Consider the following 18,847-nt stretch of genomic DNA (forward strand, 5'->3'; position numbering starts at 1 on the left):
CATATCATTTTCATTATCACAATGCTCCATAACGATCTATATCAGGTTAATTGGTGAAATGGATCCTCAGAGGGTACTATAACCACTGTATCTGACTTATAACAATGAAGATACCTTAGATTCATCATTAATCTACATAATCTTCTTCCAAACACTGTTTCTCTAATACTTTTCACTTGTGCAAATTTTTCAACCACCTCAATCTTTTAAATGTAAGGAAAACTTATCTTAATGGCGTCCATCTTCATAACTATGTTTCGGTAACCAGCTGCCGACATGTATCTCATTTTGATATTCTGCATCAGGGTCACCTTAACACCTGTCTTGTTCCATTACTTCACTACATCTTGTCTTGGACATATTGATTTTTTTCTCTTTAAGCTCTTTCCTCCCTTTCTTTCTTTTCTGCCTCACTTTCACCTTCTTTCTCTCCTTTTTCCATTTTATCTATCTACTTTCCATCTTCTTTTCACCCCTTTGCTTTCCCATTTCCTGTCTCCTTCCCCATTCTTCTATCCCCTTCCATCTTTATCTAATCTACATTACCACATTTGTACCCTCTGTATTCACTATCCTCCTCTCACTTATTTTCCTTGAGAACCCCCATGCCCTTTTCCACGTGGTTCCACCATTCCTAGCATCTCCCCTTCCTCTCTCAATGATTGTAGCTCAGCATCTCTTCCCTCTGTCCCTCCTTCTCTCTTCCCCTCCCCCTGCAGCCTTCCCTCTGCCACATCCTGCTCACATGGAGACAGGAAGTTGCATCAGAGGGGGTGAGACAGAGGGAAGGTTCCAGGGCCAGCTGCAAGCAGTGTATGTAAAACACTGCTGCTGTCAGTGGCCTCTATAAAGACAAGTTGTAAGGTATACCAAGGGGTGGGGGAGAGAAGATGCCGTTCCATGGATGGGAAGGGAAAGGAGTGCATGAAAGAAATGCCAATCCACAGATGGTGGAGATGGAGAAGATCCCAGATGCCAGATCATGGAGGTCATGCTCTGAATGCATCTGAAGAGGGGTGCTCAGCATGTGAGAATGTGAGGGCAGACAAATGCATGTGACTTGGTATCTCTGCTTTTCTTTTTCTGTGAGTATTTCCTGCAAGTTTCTTGACACATTGCCTGCTTGTATTTATCTGTATGGATGCAGTTTTGAGACAGTGATCAAGGGCAACTTTTAACCACAGGCTTTGCCCTAATTCTCAAAGATAACGTTCACATATATAGGAAGTGGTGCTTCTTCGAATGTTGTGGTGCTAATGATGAATTAGTTCTTCCCCCTACTGCAAATATGATTTCCTTACACCCCCCCTGAACCCCACCCTCAAAGGTGAGCAGGGAAACTACATCCACACATCTGTTTGAAAAACTACATGTAAAGATTTGAAAATACCATGAACGTGCTTACTTTATTTCCTCAATGTAAATATCCTCTGGGACACCCCCACCCCTCAGTGCAGCTAAAAGTCTATGTACTGTGCAAAAAAACAAGTACTTTTGTCCTTTTTGGGGGGAGGAAGCAATCTTCAAATTGCCAACTACCAGGAGTAAAATGCAGAGATCAGAAAGAATTCCATGAGCCATGTTTTGCATGTTTTCCCCACTTGTGCAGGAAATCGCTTAGAAGACTGTTCTCCCAGTGTATGTGTATCTCTGCCACACTGTGTGTCTGTGTCTCTGTCCATTCATACTGCTCTCTTTTTCTTTCCATGAGTGAAATCTGGCCTTATAATGCATACAGAACAGAACAAGGACACTTCCCCTTGCTACAAAACATAAATTAAGTTTAGACAAATTTTGGTGTCACTTCAGTACCAGTGGCATAAACTCTCTCCACTGCAAGATGCTTTTTCAAGCAACATGAAACTCTTTAAAAAGAATAAATAAATAACACTCTGAGTCTCTTGTTCCAAAGCAAAACAAATTCCCAGGACCCAAACATTAACAATCCAAAACATGAAACTGAAGGATGCAAATATTACAGAAGGTAGAATATCAACTGGGAGGGGCAGATTGAAAAACAAAATGAGAGACTGTTCCAGATCTCAATAGTTCACATCACATAAAACATGACAGATGCAGACAGATTCCCATCAGGCACTGCAGTGTTAAAGAGGGTTAGAAGGAAAGTGCTCTGAGCCCTACGCTATTAAGACAGGGAGTTAGAGAAGGGAGTACTGAAACCTGAATTATTGCAGGTGAAGTTATAGGAAGGGAATTCTAGGCCTTGCATTGTTTGACAGGCAGTTATGCGATATTGAGTTACTAGTAATTAGTTACTGCAGTTAATTACTTTCTTACAGTAATCAATAAAGTAGTTAACTACTTATTCACTATCCCAGTAACTGTAATTAATTACTTTCGAAGAATAACTAGTACAACATGACATGACAGAGGATGTGGTTGGCATGAGTTGGTCAAACCTCCTTGAAATAAGCATCAAGAGATGAAATTAGGCAATATTCACACTGGGGTCGTGTATAAGATGGATATTTTATCTCTTCAGGTACCATAAGGCTTTTACCATAAGTATTCACGGATGTGGTATCGGTAAAGGAAAAACAATTAGTAACTGGAAGCAGATAACGGTAATCAGTAATCAATTGCTTTCATAAATGAGTAACTTAATTACTGTAACTAATTAAGCTGAGAAGCAACTAGTAACTGTAATTAATTACTTTTGAAGAGTAACTAGCACAGCACTGTTGACGGGTTATAAGGCAGGCAATCTGGGCCCTGCAGTGTTAGACGTGGGATTACAGAGGTGACAGCTCTGATACTTGCAGTGTTGAAAAAGCTTATGGGGTCCTTAGCAACTTTTGGAGATGCCCCCCCCCCAGACCAGAAGCACCCTTTCCACCACTCCTACCCCTCAGTCCAGTGGCATGGTTTCCTTAAACCCTCCCACCACCACCAGCCAAGTTACATCCTGGGTGGGGGAAAAAAGGCAGCACAAAAGCGGTTATCTAAGCCAGGATGCTGATGGCTCTGCTAGTCCTGCCCCTCAGAAACAGGAAGTCCGCATCAGAGGAAGCAGAATTGGCAGAGCCATCAATGGCTGTGCTTTTATGCTGTTTTCTTATTTCATCAGGAAGCAGCAGCAGGGCTGGTAGGAAGCAGAGGGCAGGATAGGGGAGGGAAGGAAGATGCTGCATTGGAATGGGCCCTGTGCTCAGGATTGCTCATACCTGTGGGCCCCCTGTAAAGCTGGGCTCAGGGCAGCTGCCTCTTCTGCTCATAGGTAAAAGGGGACAGCTCTGAGAACTAGTGCTGGATGGTGATAGAAGGGGAGAGTTCTGAACCCTGCAGTGTTGGAGAGAGACAGCTCCAAGTCCTGCAAAGTTAGGGATGGGGTAGAGCTTTAGGAAGAGTGCTTTGAGCCCTGCAATGTTGGGACAGAGGTTTAAGAGAGAATACTAAGGCTTGCTTTGTTGGAGGGTATTTACAGGATAAACACTCAGAGCCAGATGCACAAAGGTCCCGTTAAGGATCCATCTGCGTTTCCAAATCGGTAAAAATTTACCGATTTAGAAACATGGAGGGATTCACTAAGAAAATCGCATGCAAATGAGCTGCTTGTTGCTTTTGCAACCCAGCTCATTTGCATGCGATATGGGGGAAGCATGTCGATGAGCTGGGCCTGTGCAGAACAGTCAGTCGCTATGCGTGGCTGCTCTGCGCATGCTACAGACAGCTCTCATACACACAGACAAGCTGCGTCTATGAGAGCAGTAAATTTACCCTTTTTTTTTTTGGCAGACACAAAAGCACTTTTTTTTTGGATGGGTCATACCTGTATTGCAGCTCCCTGCCTCCAACTGCTGGGAAAAAGTGAGAAAAACCTCGCTCTGCTGCTCTCTGCCCTTCTGTGAGGAATCAGCAGCAGGGTTGCCAGATGGGAACATTTTTCCCCGCCCAAAGTCAAACCTCGCCTCCAATGTCATCAACCCCGCCTCCGACATCATCAACCCGCCTCTGATGTCTTTAACCCCGCCTCTGGCATTGCCTCCGACGTCATTAACCCCGCCCCCAATGTCATTAACCCTGCCCCCGATGTACCCTCCGACATCATTAACCCCGCCCCCGACGTCATTGTCCCCGCCTCCGCGGGGCTTCTATTGGACCAAATTGGACCAATAGAAGCCCCGGAAAAGCGCCCAAACCCGCACCACGGCCACGAAAAAGCCGCCCAATTTCCCGCAGCCCGCAGCTGTCAAAATTTGCCCGCAGCCGGTCACAGAAAGTCGCCCAATTGTGTGGGAAACTCGCAACCCTGGCAACACTGATCAGCAGCATCAGGGCTTGGTTCCACCCCCAGCTGTTCCTGCTGCTTCCTTCTATTGGCTGGCTGACATCCTAGAATGCCCATCTCCCTGAAGATGGACTCTCATTGGCTGGCTGCTGTCCCAACTCCTCCTCCCTGTAGGACTTCCCTGATGACGTCACTTTACAGCTGTGAACTGACTGGATCCTAATTTCCTGGTGTCCCCCTCCAGTAATGAGTGGGCGGGACATCCCAGGCTGATGCTGTCCAATTGGTTTAGCCCCTCTCTGTGTCAGCCGGCCAATAGAAGGAAGCAACAGGAACAGCTGGGGGTGGAACCAAGCCCATGTCCCACAGACGCTGTTTCTTTGATGGACCCTTAACTTCCTTGCATTTTTGGTAAGTCACCATTACTTTTATGCTTTACATTTCAGTACTCCCCCCCCCCCCCCCCCCCCCCCCCAATTTCCTGCCAGTAAATGTAATTTGAAAAACACATATGTGGAACGGCTTTCATACACGCAAAGAAGCTGCATGTAAGCTGTTATACTATTTTTTTTTGTGCTCCATCTTCCCTACCTTGTTTCTCCCCATCTCCTATTTGCAATAATGAAGAACCAGCAGGTCCACACCTCACATTAAAATTTCCACGGTAAAGGTAGGGACTGCTTTTGTGCATGGGGTCAGAAACGGTAGTGCATTGCATCACATTCACATTATAATAAAAATGAGCTCATTTGCATTCTGTTTTCATTAGCTGCTACCCTGACAGGAAAATGGCTCAGAGAACCCTTTTGTGCATGTCCTGGTTTACTACTTGTGCGCTACACTGGCTAGAACCAGTTTAAAAACCAAGTTGCTGGCTCGTTAAGTTTAGTGCATCTGGCCCTCAGAGCCTTACAGGATTGGAATGGGTGTTATAGGGAAAGCTTTCTGAGCCCTGATGTTCCAAGGGAGTAGGAGGGTTTATAGGGAGAGGTCTGAGCCTAGCACTGATTAATTGCTTAATAAACCACTGTTGTGGAAGCAAACTCACAGCTCTTTCTTGGTGTCCTTCAGAACCTGTACTGCAGGTACAGTGGCTATGTTATCACAGTTCTCTGATTGGGTCTCCTTTGTCCCTGGGGACGGAATCTCCTGATGTCCTGTAAGATGGGGTAGAGGATGACCGGCACCTTGAAATTTTGGAGGTTCTGTAGGCTGTGTGGTAGAAGTCTCTTTGTTGCTCTGCTCAAGATGTATTCCTTGAGTTGCTGGAGGTCCATGCTTGTGCTGGTAAGGAAGGATTTCTTCTGGTGAGGTGCAGGCTGTGTGCCAGAACTCCTCAGCTGAGTGCTGCTGAATGGGTCGAGCTAAGATTGGGCATGGAGAAACAGTTACATTATTCACTTCGTCAGCTAGTCCTTTTGTCCATAATATTCCTTCACCATTTGGAATCAGGACTGGTCCTTGACTTCGCAAATCATCTCTAGTGACAGCAGACTGGAGGGTATCTACATCACAGGTGTGAGTCGGGTTCTGGCTGGGCCCTGGGGCACTGACAATCGACTGCTGAGGAAGAAGTTTTCCTTGTATCAGCTGCTGTAGTGTTGATTCCTCAGTCTGGGTTCCAGTACTGATAAATGTCGTTGTGTTGCCACATCCATGTATCCTGGCTCCATGTCTCTGTGTACTCCGAGGTTCATAGCTCAAAAACACATCCTCTGCATCTATATGTGAGTCAGCATTACTAGAAACACTGTAATGGGAAATAAAAGCAGAAGAAAGATAGATCAGAAGGGAAAGAAGCAGACTTGCAGCCAATGAGGCTCACCCAACAGCAAATGCAGAGATGCTACTGTTTATATGAAAAATCAGATACAATGTAAATGATGGTCACAGGGGATAGTATATACCCAGCTTGTGCCATGCAAAGAAGGGTAGATACACAGCCACAAGGAAAGGGAGAGCTTGTGACACACACAGAACAGATACACAAGAAAAGGTATACAGCTTACGTTACGCACAGAATGGTAGATACATAGCCGCAAGGACAGGCAGATACACAGTTTGTGCCACTCACAGAAGGGTAGATACTAAGCAACAAGGAAATGGAGATATATAGCTTGTGATACGCATAGACTAGATACACAAGGAAAGGTACACAACTTGCATTATGCACAGAAGGGTAGATACACCGCCACAAGGAAAGGCAGATACACAGCTTGTGCCATACACATAAGAAAACAGATACATGGCCCGTGTTGCCCACAAAAGAGCAGGACATACAGCCAGTGCCACTCATAGTTAGTACTTGCATTCTTAGGAGTTTATAAATTGTAAATGTAGCAATTTATTTTCCAGAAGGTCAAGATTCAGCTGGCGGAGTTGAGGGTTTTGCTGACTGTTGCCAGCGTTACTACTGGATATTCAATGCCGGGCCATGTCCAGGCTTCCGCACTGAATATCCATTTTTTTGCAGAGCTGGCTAACATATAGCTGGTTAAGTCAATATTTGGAACTTAAACAGCCATGGGTTACCTCGTAAAGGTAGGACTGACTTTTACGTGGTCCCATTTATGCAGTTACCCTGGTCAGTTAAATACTGAACATCGGCACTTAACCAACTAAGCGCTGATTCACCCCTGGAATGCCCCCTCACTTAGATGCTAACCGCTAATTTTCAGCGGTGATAACCGGTTAAGTGCGCTGAAAATTAACAGATAGCCCAGAGCTAGTGATTTAACTGGTCAGTGGCCGTTTGTGGCCGGTTAAATCATTTTGAGTATCGATCCCCATCGAATTAAGGGTTCCATGAGGCTGCGCAAAATCAAGTGTTTATCAGTGTTTTTGTGCTTCCAGTGGAATTAAATATGTACATTTGTGTCACTTAGGAGTTTTCAGCACAGAAAAAGGCTCAGAAACTGATGGACAGGACAAGACAAGTTGGGGAGGGATGTGACCTCTAGTGGTAGTCTTGTGGTACTACTGCTAGGGGCTAACCCTAGCAGTAGTACTGTGAGACTACTTCTAGAGGTCGCGGCTGCCATTTTTAAGCCGTGAGTGGGCTTTCCTCCTGCCCTCTGTGCCCCACTGGACCACCAATGAAGTTATGGTACGCTGGAGGGGTGGATAAGTGCATGGGAGACGTTGGGTTTACTATTTTAGGGGAGTTCAGGAGGGGGTCACTTATGGTATTGGAGGCTACTATTATTGCAAGGAGGGATCATGGAGGGGGGACCAAGATCAGAAGCTGGGGCTCTATTGTTGTAAAGCGGGCCAGGAGGTGAGTTGGACATGGTTTAGGGGGGGGGGGGGTCAGGACATGTTGGGAGTTGGGCTTCTATTGTTCTGGTAGGGAGGGAGGGGTCCAGGAGGGAGGAGGTTGGTCATGGTGAGGTGTGGGGGGGGGGGGGGTTAGAACATGTTGGAGCTTGGGCTTCTATTGTTGTGGTGGGGAAGGAGAAGTCCAGGAGGGAGGGGAGAACTTGGACTGTTATAGGCTTGTATCCACATAGCTAAACAGGCAAAGGTAGGACTGCCTTTTTGGTCCTACATGCTTGGTTAGCTATGCAGGCACCAGCACTGAATATTGCCAACACCCACATAACTGCCGACTCCGCCTTTGTAATGCCCCTCTCCTGCCCTCTTTCAAAACAGCTGGTTAGTGCCATTATTCAGCAGCGCTGCTCAGTTAAATGCCGTTAAATAACAGTGGTCAGACTTCTGAGCGCGATTTAAGTGGGCAAGGGCTTCTCCTACCTATATTGGGCCCACATATTTTAATTTTTTTGCTTGGTTGGTGTTTTATCTGTGTTTACTGGTTAAAATCTGAAATCAGAAGCCTACTTACAGGATGGTACTTTTTTTTCTAAAAAGCATGTCATTCTGATAAAAATAATCCCACAAGCAGGATCCCAATAAGCCAGAAGCAGAGCAGGATGGACTGATATGATGTCTGGTACCTGACAATACTGGCAACGCCCCGTCTGCCGGTCTCCTGTGCAGAGCTCAGTGACTGTTTTCTGCCTGTGAGGTTCCAGTCTGAAGGACTAACGCATCTCATGGAATTGCACGTTGCTACAGGAATGCAAACAAAACAAAACACCAATTTTACTTTATTTTTCATTAAAGTTCTAGACCGCCTGTACCTCTTTTTGACATGTCCTCTTTTTGCATGTCTTCAGATATGTTCTCCAGGATTTTTAATTTTTAGGGAAATGTCCTCTTTTTCTTTTATGTGCCTATGACCAACACACCTACCCATATAATGAGAGAAACTATCTCTGGCTTCTTAGTCAGTCTGGACACATGGGGATGCTAAAGAGAGAGAAAGGTATTGCTTATCCCCTCTCTGTTTCCCTGCTGGTTGAATCTGTCAAGGGAATTTTGTTTGTGCAGCACGACTTTAAGCATAAGTCATGCAAAGACTTTCACACATATCTCAGAAGCCAGCCAAAAGTTTTGAGGGACATGCACTCTTCTGATAAGTACGCTTGGGCTCAGACTCCGTCAAACTCAAATCCAGAAGTACTTGAAAAGTAGATTTTCTACTGCTGTACTGTAAGTAAGTCACTGTTTGATATATATTTATATTTATTGTATTTGTACCCCACGTTTTCCCACCTTTTTGCAGGCTCAATGTGGCTTACAGAGTATAGATATGAGAACGTCATTACATGTTTTACAAAAATAGTTGATCATAAGCTGAAGTGAAAGAGGATTAAGATGGAAAGGTGTTAGGTAAGGTCATGAGAGAGGTGTTCTTTGGTGTATTTGGGTGGTTTAGGAATGATTTGTTTCATTGAGGATGACTTTTGTAGGTTCTGTTGAAGAGATGTGTTTTCAGAGCTTTGCGAAAGCTGGTTAGATTGGTCAAGGTTTTCAGGGCCATGGGTAATGCGTTCCAAGACTGTGTGCTTTTGTACTCAAAGGTGGTAGCATAGGCCTGTTTGTATTTCATTCCTTTACAGCTGGGGAAGTTCAAATTGAGGAATTTGCGGGCTGATCTTATGGCATTCCTGGGCGGTAAGTCCACTAGGTTTAACATATAGAGTGGGGCATCTGCGTGAATGATTTTGTGTACAGTCGTGCAGATCTTGAACTCAATTCGTTCCTTGAGCGGGAGCTAGTGCAGTTTCTCTCTTAGGGGTTTCGCATTTACTGCTTAATGCTTGAAAGTTCTAAACAACACCTCAAGGCAGTCCTCTTTAATCCTCTTTACAAGTTCCTGCAGATCTATAAAGGTCCTTGAAAAAACAGTCTGTTGTAAATGTCTCTCCACCAGAAAAAATGAATTTACATATTCTGTAGATTCACACTTATCTTCAGCAGCATTTTCACTGGTTGATACTTTGATTAAACACGTAGCTGCTGACTGTCATCAACCAATGCCCAGAGGCAACAAAAAACACTCTCCAAATGCGTCTCAGCTTACTCCATGAACTCTGTATTCTTGCCCTCTCAGGGAAATCACCTTGCTTGTCTCCACCTGCTGCTCTCAAGATCTTAAACCCAGATCTAATGCCCATTAGATCTGGGTTTCTGATATATTTCCTATATATTTCTTACTATGTTTGGTTGTAAAAATACTATCGTGCTCTATCATTGTCATCACTAAATGTATACTTTATCATGTATTTCCACTAATCATGATGTATTGTAAGCCACATTGAGCCTACAAAGAGGTGGGAAAATGTGGGATACAAATGCAACAAACAATAATAATAATATTCACATAGCAAGCATCCTGAGGCAATAGATTTATTTTCCACTGAACATAATTAACTTTGTATAAATTTGGCGGCTAATAGTGTGCTGAACTGGACAATGTTGGCACATTTAGACTGATGCTGGACAGAACGTCTGCATGAAGGAAGCCCTTCCCTCATTATTCAATACCTCTCTGTGAAACAGTAGTAATAAAAAAAAAGGCAAGTGCATTTTTATAATATACCACTGCAATCCACAAAACAAAAGGAGCGAATTCCCACATGCTATCTTTTTCTTTTAATGTAGGCCGCGGGAAAAAAAAGATTTTAAGTGCTCCCAGGTTTCAACCTAATTCATGTTTAATGTGGGATATAAATGTAATAAATAAGTAAATAAATAGATACTGTAGGTAGAAACTCTGAATATTGAGCACCTGATTCTCATAACATGATGTCTGTTTTACTGGCCCATTACCAGGAGAAAAAAACATCTCTGCACGAATATAACAGTGCTAGGGTGTCCCTTTAACCAGCTCCTCCAAATGACACACTGATTACTATTTATAAACAAATTACTACTCTACCTAAGAAAAGTTATTCCATTATTATACTTTCTCTGTGTACATCCATATGCTGCACAAGTCGGTACGTTTGAAAATATAAGTGAGATCAAGTAAAAATGCTACCAACAATAAAGAACAACGTGTATGCAGCAGGTCTTAGGGTTTTTATTGCTTTGTTTTGAGTGTATGGCAATGACAGCTGCATGAGGTAGGGGAAACAGAGACCACCATAACTGGCTTCAACTCCCTCCCTCCCACCCACACAAAACATCATCCATCCACCTCTCCAGCCCTGGATGTCCTCCCTGCACATACCTCAGATTACCCTGGTGGTCTAGTGGCTTGCTTCAGGGCAGGAAAGGTCCCCACAGGACTCTCATGGTATCTGCGGGATTTCTGCTATCCCCATTCCCATGCAGCTCTCTGGACTAAAGCTGACATTGCAGGACAATTTCTATAGGCACAGGTCTGACTTACCTGTTTCCAATTGCTGTTGCAGCAGGGGAAACTGTTCATCATAGAAGTGGATCCTTCGGAGGACATCAGCCAATACAGATTTCAGCAGTGTGATCTCATCTTCCTGGGTCTGCAGACGGACCTCCAAAGTGGCAAGTCGGCTAGGGTCTTCAGCACTGCTTTCACCTGACAAAAGGAAATGAATAGAAGATTCTGTTCAGAAAGGGCTGAGAGCCTGCATTCGGGGCATGTCTCTGGAAGATGAAGCCTACATGGATGTCACTAACTGTGGATGACTTCACATAGGTATGAACAGATGATGTGCCTAATTCACAAGCTTCCCTGGAATGTGGCTGGGCTATAAAAATGAGCACACATATTTCTGCCCCATAAAAAGCTGTGATCACCTTTTATCAAAGGTTTTCTGGTCCAAGGCTTGCAAGAGCAAAAAGAACTTGCCAGGAACAGGAGTAGGCTAAGTCCAAGAATGCTGAGATATGTGTCTATTGTACTGCTGGAAGGTAAGGAAGAGGCACTGTGGGTTAAACTGGAAAGAGAGAATGGAAAATCTATTTATATTAGTGTGATATTCAGGCCTTCTTCACAGGCAGAAGTGGATAGAGATTTAATTAAAGAACTTCACAATATAGCTATGAAAGGGAGAGTACTACTAGAGGTGATTTTAAAGTGGTGGGTGTTGATTGGGACTTCCCTGTTGTGGGCTCGTCAAGATTCTCTACAGGTAATGGAACCCACACAGGTTGGGATCATACTGGACCTGATGCTTATGAATGAGGAGAATGTTTCTCAGGTTATAGTGGGTGATCCTTTATCACCAAATTGTGTGGTTCAATGTTATGATACACGTGGAGAGGGTTTATTCAAAAGTGAAAGTTCTAGACTTCAACTGAACTTTGTTGAAATAGGGAAATACCTCAAGGAGTTTGTTAGCTGGATGGAAACCTCTGAAGGAAGTGGAAAAGTTGTGAGCAAAACTGAAAGGAGCTATTTTATGAGTGACAAAATTTTTGTTTGGAAATAAGGCAAATGGAAAAGAAAGCCACTTTGATTCTCAAAATGTAGCAGCTGAAAAGGTAAGGAAAAAGGGTTAGCATTCATAAACTACAAAAGATCACAGAAAGAAGAAGACAGATAACAATATCTGGAGAAGCTTCTCTTAAATTGTCAGGAAAGAAAAGATGCAAATGGAAGAAAATAATAGCCAATATGGTAAAATAGGGGGGGGGGGGGGGAGACATTTTTTAGGTACGTAAATGAAAGGAGGAAGTGCAAGAGTGGTATTGTGAGGCTCAAGTGTGAAAGGGAGGACTATGTAGAAGTAGATAAGGATAAAGCAGAATTGCTTTACAAATATTTCTGTTCTATGTTCATAGATGAAGGGCCTGGAGTAAGTCCTTGGAAGACAAAACCCAGATAGGAATGGAATAGCCCTTGATAGGCCTTGAATGATTTTCAGCAGTCTGTGTTCATGAGGAGAAAGCTAAACTAAAAGATAGACTAGATACATCTTAGGGAACGGAAGGCAAAGGGAAGTCCCGGTGGCTCCGATGTCTCACCTTTTCAATGTTTCTCTAGAGTCAGGAGTTGTCCCAGAGGACTGGAGAAGGGCAGATGTGGTCTCTGTCCACAAAAGTAGAAGTAAGGAGGAGGTTGGGAACTACAGGTTGGTTAGTCTGACCTTTGTGATGAGTAAATTCATTGAAATGCTTCAAAACAGAGGATATTTAAGTTTCTGGGATCCAGTGGTTTGCAGGACTCGAGGCAGAACAGTTTTACAAGAGGCAGGTCTTGTCAGACAAATCTGATTAATTTCTTTGACGGTGACCAGAGACTTGGAAAGAGGGAGAGTGCTAGATGTGTTGTACTTAGATTTTAGCAAAGCCTTTGACAAGGGACTGACTGGCTTAGAAAGGTTGAGTGATAAATCGAGAGATGTTACCAGTAGTATAGTACAGGGATCAATCCTTGGTCTGGCTCTTTTTAACATTTTTGTAAGTGATATTGTGGACTGTCTGCTAAGGTTTGTTTCATTGCAGATAACACCAAAATCTGTAATAAGGTAGACACCCCTAATGGTGTGGATAGCAAGAGGAGGAATCTAGTGAAGCTTGAAGAATAGTCTAGAATTTGGCTGTTAAGATGTAATGCTAAAAATAGGCACCACCAGGAGGCCAATCCACACATCTACCACCCTTTCCATAAAGAATTTGCTGTAGCTGCACCAGCTGGAAGGGAGGTTTGAAAGGGAGAGATGCAGGAATTGGTGGGTGGAGAAAAGGAGTGAGAGAGAAAGATGCTAGACGAGGGGGGGGGAGGGAGAGAGAAAGGAAGAGGGAAAGATGCTGGAACTGAGAGGGAAGAAGGGGAGGGAGAAATGCTAGACTTGGATGAAGGAGGGAAGATAAGGGAGAGAGAGAAATGATGAACCTGGTCAGGGGAGGGAAAGGCAGAGTGAGAGGGAGAGAGACTTTGCGGGGTGGAGAACAGGTCAAACAAAAGCTGCTGGACCTGGTGAGGGGAGAAAAGGGTGTGGAAGAGAGGCTGGAACTAGTGGTGGGGGCAAGCTGGAGAAGAGGAGGGAGAGGGAGAGATGCTAGACCCAGGGGGAGGTGGAGGAGGGAAAGGATATCCCAGGACGGAGACAGAGTGCTGGGAAATGGAGGAAAAGGGAGCAAGAGTGTGCCAAGAAGGGAAAGATAGTGTACTAGAGAGGTAGGGAGGAAATGAATGCCCAGAGGGATGGAGCAGTAGATGGTGTGTGCCAAGAGAAAGGAGGAAAAGAGAAAAAACACTGCTCTCCACCTTGGCAGCCTGCAGCAGGCATGCGCCGAAAACTGAACATGCGCAGGTGCCAGCTTAGGAAGCTCAGACTGCTGAAGTGGAGAGTAATGTTTTCAGCACCATCAGGGGGAGGTTTTCAACTGGCAGAGCTTGGGATCCCCACCAGCTACCACTAAATGAGTGCTGCTGTTAGGTGGGCCTGAGTCCTAAGTGGGTGGGCCCCGGCCCACCCAGGCCCACCTGTGGCAACACCACTGGTGCGAGCACCCACATAGCTAAGCAGGTAAAGTTCGGATTGCTTTTTGTGCAGTTCTGTCTGCTCACTTAGGGGTCCTTTTACTAAGCTGCAGCAGCATTTTTAGCTCGCGGTAGAAATCAGCCAGCAGTAAACATTGAGACATCCATAGGAATATAATGGGTGTCTCGGTGTTTACTGCCAGCAGATTTCTACCGCGGCTTAGTAAAAGACCCCCTTAGCTATGCGGGCACCAGCACTGCATATCAGCAGAACCTGCATTTCTGCTGGCTGCTCCCTGAATCTGCCCCATAACACCCTCTCCTGCCCAGATTTCAGATGGCTGGTTAGTGCCAATATTCACTGCCCAATTAAGAACCACTGAATACTGGCAGCCAGCCAAGTGAGCATGATTTAAGCAGGCAGGAGAATCTCTTGCCTGTTTAGATCACATTGAATATCGGGCCCCAGGGATATTTTTCTAATGGCGGGGTGAGGGGAATCGGGTCGGGGGAGGGAGGTGATACTAGACTGGATTTGTGGTGTTGGGAAAGATGGGATGACATTTTTTTGACACAACCTTTTTTAGTGTGTCCTCCTTGCTGCCAGTGCACAAACCAATCACCGTTCACACACTGACAGGGACATTTTTCAATGCGCTGTGGAGTACTGCCACAATTAATTTTAATGCTTGTTGAATACCACATACAGCGGGTTATTTTTTGTGGAACGCTTGGGATAGAAGTAATGTGGTCAGTGGCTCTGACACGCTTTCTGCATCAATCCCACAGTGTCTGGCAGTGGAAAGAAAAACAGAGTGTGCTGAGGAAGAGAGAGAGAGAGAGACAGGACGCAGGAGGAAAAGTAAGAAAGTGTGCTAGGGAAGAAGAAGGTGAGAGATGAGAAAGGCAAGAGGGGAGGGTGGGGAGATACAGGAGGGAAAGAAGGTAGAGGGAAGAGAGATGGAAAAAAGCAAGAAGAGAGAAGGCAAGGAAGGGGAAAAGTAGAGACAGGAGGGAGAAGAAGAAGAGCTGAAAGAAAGATAGATAGAAGAGACAAGTGGGATGAAGCAGAAGTGGAGACAGGGCCGGTCAAACCCAGTACGCGGGGTAAGCACCGAAGGGGGGCGCCTGCCTTCAAGGGCGCCGCTGCGGCACCATACCGTGCCGCTCTTGGTGCTTTAAATCTTTACCTCCATTCCAGCAGCCGTGTCATTTGAAAGCCCTGCCCCGTCTCTAGCCTTCCCTCCCTTCGTGAGTTCGTTCCGCAGTCCCGCCTTCTGACGTCATTTCCTGGAGGGCGGGACTCTGAGGGAACGAACTCACGAAGGGAGGGAAGGCTAGAGACAGGGTAGGGCTTTCAAATGACGCGGCTGCTGGAATGGAGGTAAATTAAAGATTTAAAGCACCAAGGGTGGCGTGGTATGGCGGGGGATGGGGGCGAAGGAGAATCGCTGGACAGGGGCAGGGTGGGAGAAGAGAGAAAGAAGGTGCTGGGGGGTGCGTGGGCACCAACTCATAGTCTGCAGGGGGGCACCAGAGACCCTAGGACCGGCCCTGAGTGGAGAGAAGAAAGGAGGGACTAGGTGGTGTGGAAAAGGGAGGATCAAGGAAGGATGTGTGAAAGAAGAGAAGGGAAAGATATGGCAGGGAAATTATGTAGAGGAGGGGAGGGATGGATAGAGAATGCTAAAAATCGGTAAGGAACGGGCAAGCATCAAGGAATAGGAATGCAAATGAGCTGCTCGTGTAGCTCACTTGCATTCTCTATTCCATTGTTAAACAGTCGGCCAATCGGCCGGTCGAGCATGCACAGAGCAACCAAACTCCCTCTAAAATGACGTTCTTTTTACAGGCTACAAGCTAATGCACAGTTCAGAGGCATGAGAATAAAAACTAACCTGACGATACGGAGGAGCCTTCCAGCCCAGAAAAGCTGCTTTTTATTTTCTTTCAGCCTGGCACAAAGGCAAGCGACGCTTAAGCAGTTTTCAGCTTGCGCCCCCAGGATCGGGACATGAGAGGACACAAATCAAAACTTTTTGGACGTCCCTCCCTCCAGGTCTCTCTCAGCCAATCCCAGTGTGTTTAACTGATACTGGTAACAGCTAAACGCGCTGGGATTGGCTGAGAGAGACCTAGAGCTGATCAGTTATGCTATTGCTGCTGTGCGCATGCTCGACCGGCCGATTGGCCAACTGTTTAACGATTGAATAGAGAATGCAAGTGAGCTACAACGAGCAGCTCATTTGCATTCCTATTCCTTGATGCATGCCCGTTCCTTACCGATTTGCTAAGGGAATCGGTAAAGGAAGGGCTCTAACGATTGATTAGTGCTGTTCTGGAGTGCTGTATTTTGTTATGCTGTTTTGATAAATGTTCAATAAAGACTTCATACAACTTAAAAAAGTGGAAAAAAATCCAAGTGCTCGTCCTTTTTTATTTTTTTAACAAAACTATTTGTGGGATTTGAACCCACCACCGGTGCTCTAACCACTCGGCCAGAACTCTACTTACTTGGATGTCCCTCCCTTACTTCCAGGTCTCTCAGCTGAGTGAAGCACGGCCAACAAAGACGTTTTTATTATTCCGGGGTCCAAAAAAGAGCCTGCTTCTCGTCCTTTGAAGCTCACTCCATCCGACTATTCTACCCATTACCACTCAGAGTGGCAGTCATCTACCACCCCCCCCCCCCCGATAAGCCCCTCTCTTCATTCCTTACTGACTTCGACGCTTGGCTCACTGTCTTTCTTGATCCCTCATCTCCACCCCTCATTCTTGGTGACTTCAACATTCACGTTGACAACCCATCCAACTCCTACGCTTCTAAATTCCTCACTCTGACATCCTCCTTTAACCTCCGACTATGCTCTACCACCCCTACTCACCGTAATGGCCATTGTCTCAACCTCGTTCTCTTCTCTTCCTGCTCACCTTCCAATTTCTGCACCTCAGTCCTTCCTATCTCAGATCATCACCTAATCACCCTCACACTTCATCACCCTCCCTCTCAACCCCTCAATCTGTCACATCCTCAACTTCTCCCTCTCCACTGCTACTGTCCCTGACACCTTCAAGCACGCTGTAGTCACACCACTTCTCAAAAAACCATCACTTGACCCCACCTATCCCTCCAACTACCGCCCCATCTCTCTTCTACCCTTCCTCTCCAAATTACTTAAACGCGCTGTCCACAGCCGCTGCCTTGATTTCCTCTCCTCTCAGGCCGTCCTCGATCCGCTTCAATCCGGCTTTCGCCCATTACACTCGACAGAAACAGCACTCTCTAAAGTCTGCAATGACCTGTTCCTTGCCAGATCCAAAGGTCACTATTCCATCCTCATCCTCCTCGACCTATCTGCCGCCTTTGACACCGTCAGTCATAATTTACTTCTTGACACACTGTCCTCTTTCGGGTTCCAGGGTTCCGTCCTCTCCTGGTTCTCTTCGTATCTTTCCCAACGCACCTTCAGAGTATTTTCGAATGGCTCCTCTTCCACCCCCGTCCCGCTCTCTGTTGGGGTTCCTCAAGGATCTGTCCTGGGACCGCTTCTTTTCTCGATATACACCTCTTCCCTGGGCTCGCTGATCTCGTCACATGGTTTCCAGTACCATCTCTATGCTAATGACACCCAGCTTTACCTCTCCACTCCAGACATCACAGTCGAAACCCAGGCCAAAGTTTCGGCCTGCCTCTCAGACATCGCTGCCTGGATGTCCAACCGGCATCTGAAACTGAACATGGCAAAGACTGAGCTCCTTGTCTTTCCACCCAAACCCTCTTCTCCTCTAACCCCCACTTTCCGTCTCTGTTGACAACGCCCTCATCCTCCCCGCCTCTTCAGCCCGCAATCTAGGAGTCATTTTCAACTCCTCCCTCTCCTTCTCTGCCCATATCCAGCAGACAGCTAAGACCTGTCGCTTCTTCCTCTATAATATTAGCAAAATTCGCCCATTCCTCTCTGAACAGACCACCCGAACCCTCGTCCACTCGCTCATTACCTCTCGTCTTGACTATTGCAACCTTCTCCTCGCTGGCCACCCGCTTAGCCACCTATCCCCCCTTCAATCTGTCCAAAATTCCGCCGCACGTCTTATCTACCGCGTGACCCGATACTCTCAGATCATCCCTCTCCTCAGGTCACTTCACTGGCTCCCGATCCACTACCGTATTCAGTTCAAGCTTCTCCTATTGACCTTCAAGTGCACTCAATCTGCAGCCCCCCATTACCTCTCTACCCTCCTCTCCCCGTATGTTCCCACCCGTAACCTCCGCTCTCAGAACAAATCACTCCTATCTGTACCCTTCTCCACCACCGCTAACTCCAAACTCCGCCCCTTCTGCCTCACATCACCTTATGCCTGGAACAGACTTCCCGAGCCCATACGCCATGCGCCCTCCCTGCCCATTTTCAAGTCCTTACTCAAAGCCCATCTCTTCTCCCTTGCTTTTGGCGCCTAACCACCCTCCCCATTCATGATACCTACACTGACTACATAGTTTGTCACCTTTAGATTGTAAGCTCTCTTGAGCAGGGACTGTCCTTCCCCATGTTTAAACTTGTACAGCGCTGCGTAACTCTGGCAGCGCTATAGAAATGCTAAGTAGTAGTAGTAGTAGTAGCATGTTTGATTTCTTTTTTTTTTAATATAGTGAAGAACATCCATAAAGCACGCTCCTGACGAGCACTTGGGCTGTTTTTCGGGTGGAGCACTCCCATAGTGGCTGTCCATGATGAGCGCTTGGCCATTCCCCCCCCCCCCCCCCCCCCCCCCCCCCGATTTTTTTTTTTTACATTTTATGAAGTTTTCCAATCCTGCGCAACCCCAACAAGAGGTAC

General features: G+C 45.9%; 1 protein-coding gene across 3 annotated transcripts in view; it reads right to left on the bottom strand.

The window, feature by feature from the left end:
• Positions 1–18,847, bottom strand: part of EML3 (EMAP like 3) — a 160,720-nt gene that overhangs the window by 76,070 nt on the left and 65,803 nt on the right. For 2 of the 3 annotated variants that reach the window (XM_030217631.1, XM_030217629.1), the window contains exons 2-4: positions 10,992–11,156; positions 8,206–8,320; positions 5,298–5,999 (exon numbers count right to left, since the gene is read on the bottom strand). In XM_030217631.1, coding sequence (XP_030073491.1) covers positions 5,298–5,999; positions 8,206–8,320; positions 10,992–11,156 — 982 coding nt within the window. The remainder of the gene's footprint in view (positions 1–5,297; positions 6,000–8,205; positions 8,321–10,991; positions 11,157–18,847) is intronic. The other variant, XM_030217630.1, reaches the window with a different exon arrangement.

The sequence above is a fragment of the Microcaecilia unicolor genome, chromosome 11, assembly GCF_901765095.1.
Source record: "Microcaecilia unicolor chromosome 11, aMicUni1.1, whole genome shotgun sequence".
Taxonomy (NCBI): Eukaryota; Metazoa; Chordata; class Amphibia; order Gymnophiona; family Siphonopidae; genus Microcaecilia; species Microcaecilia unicolor.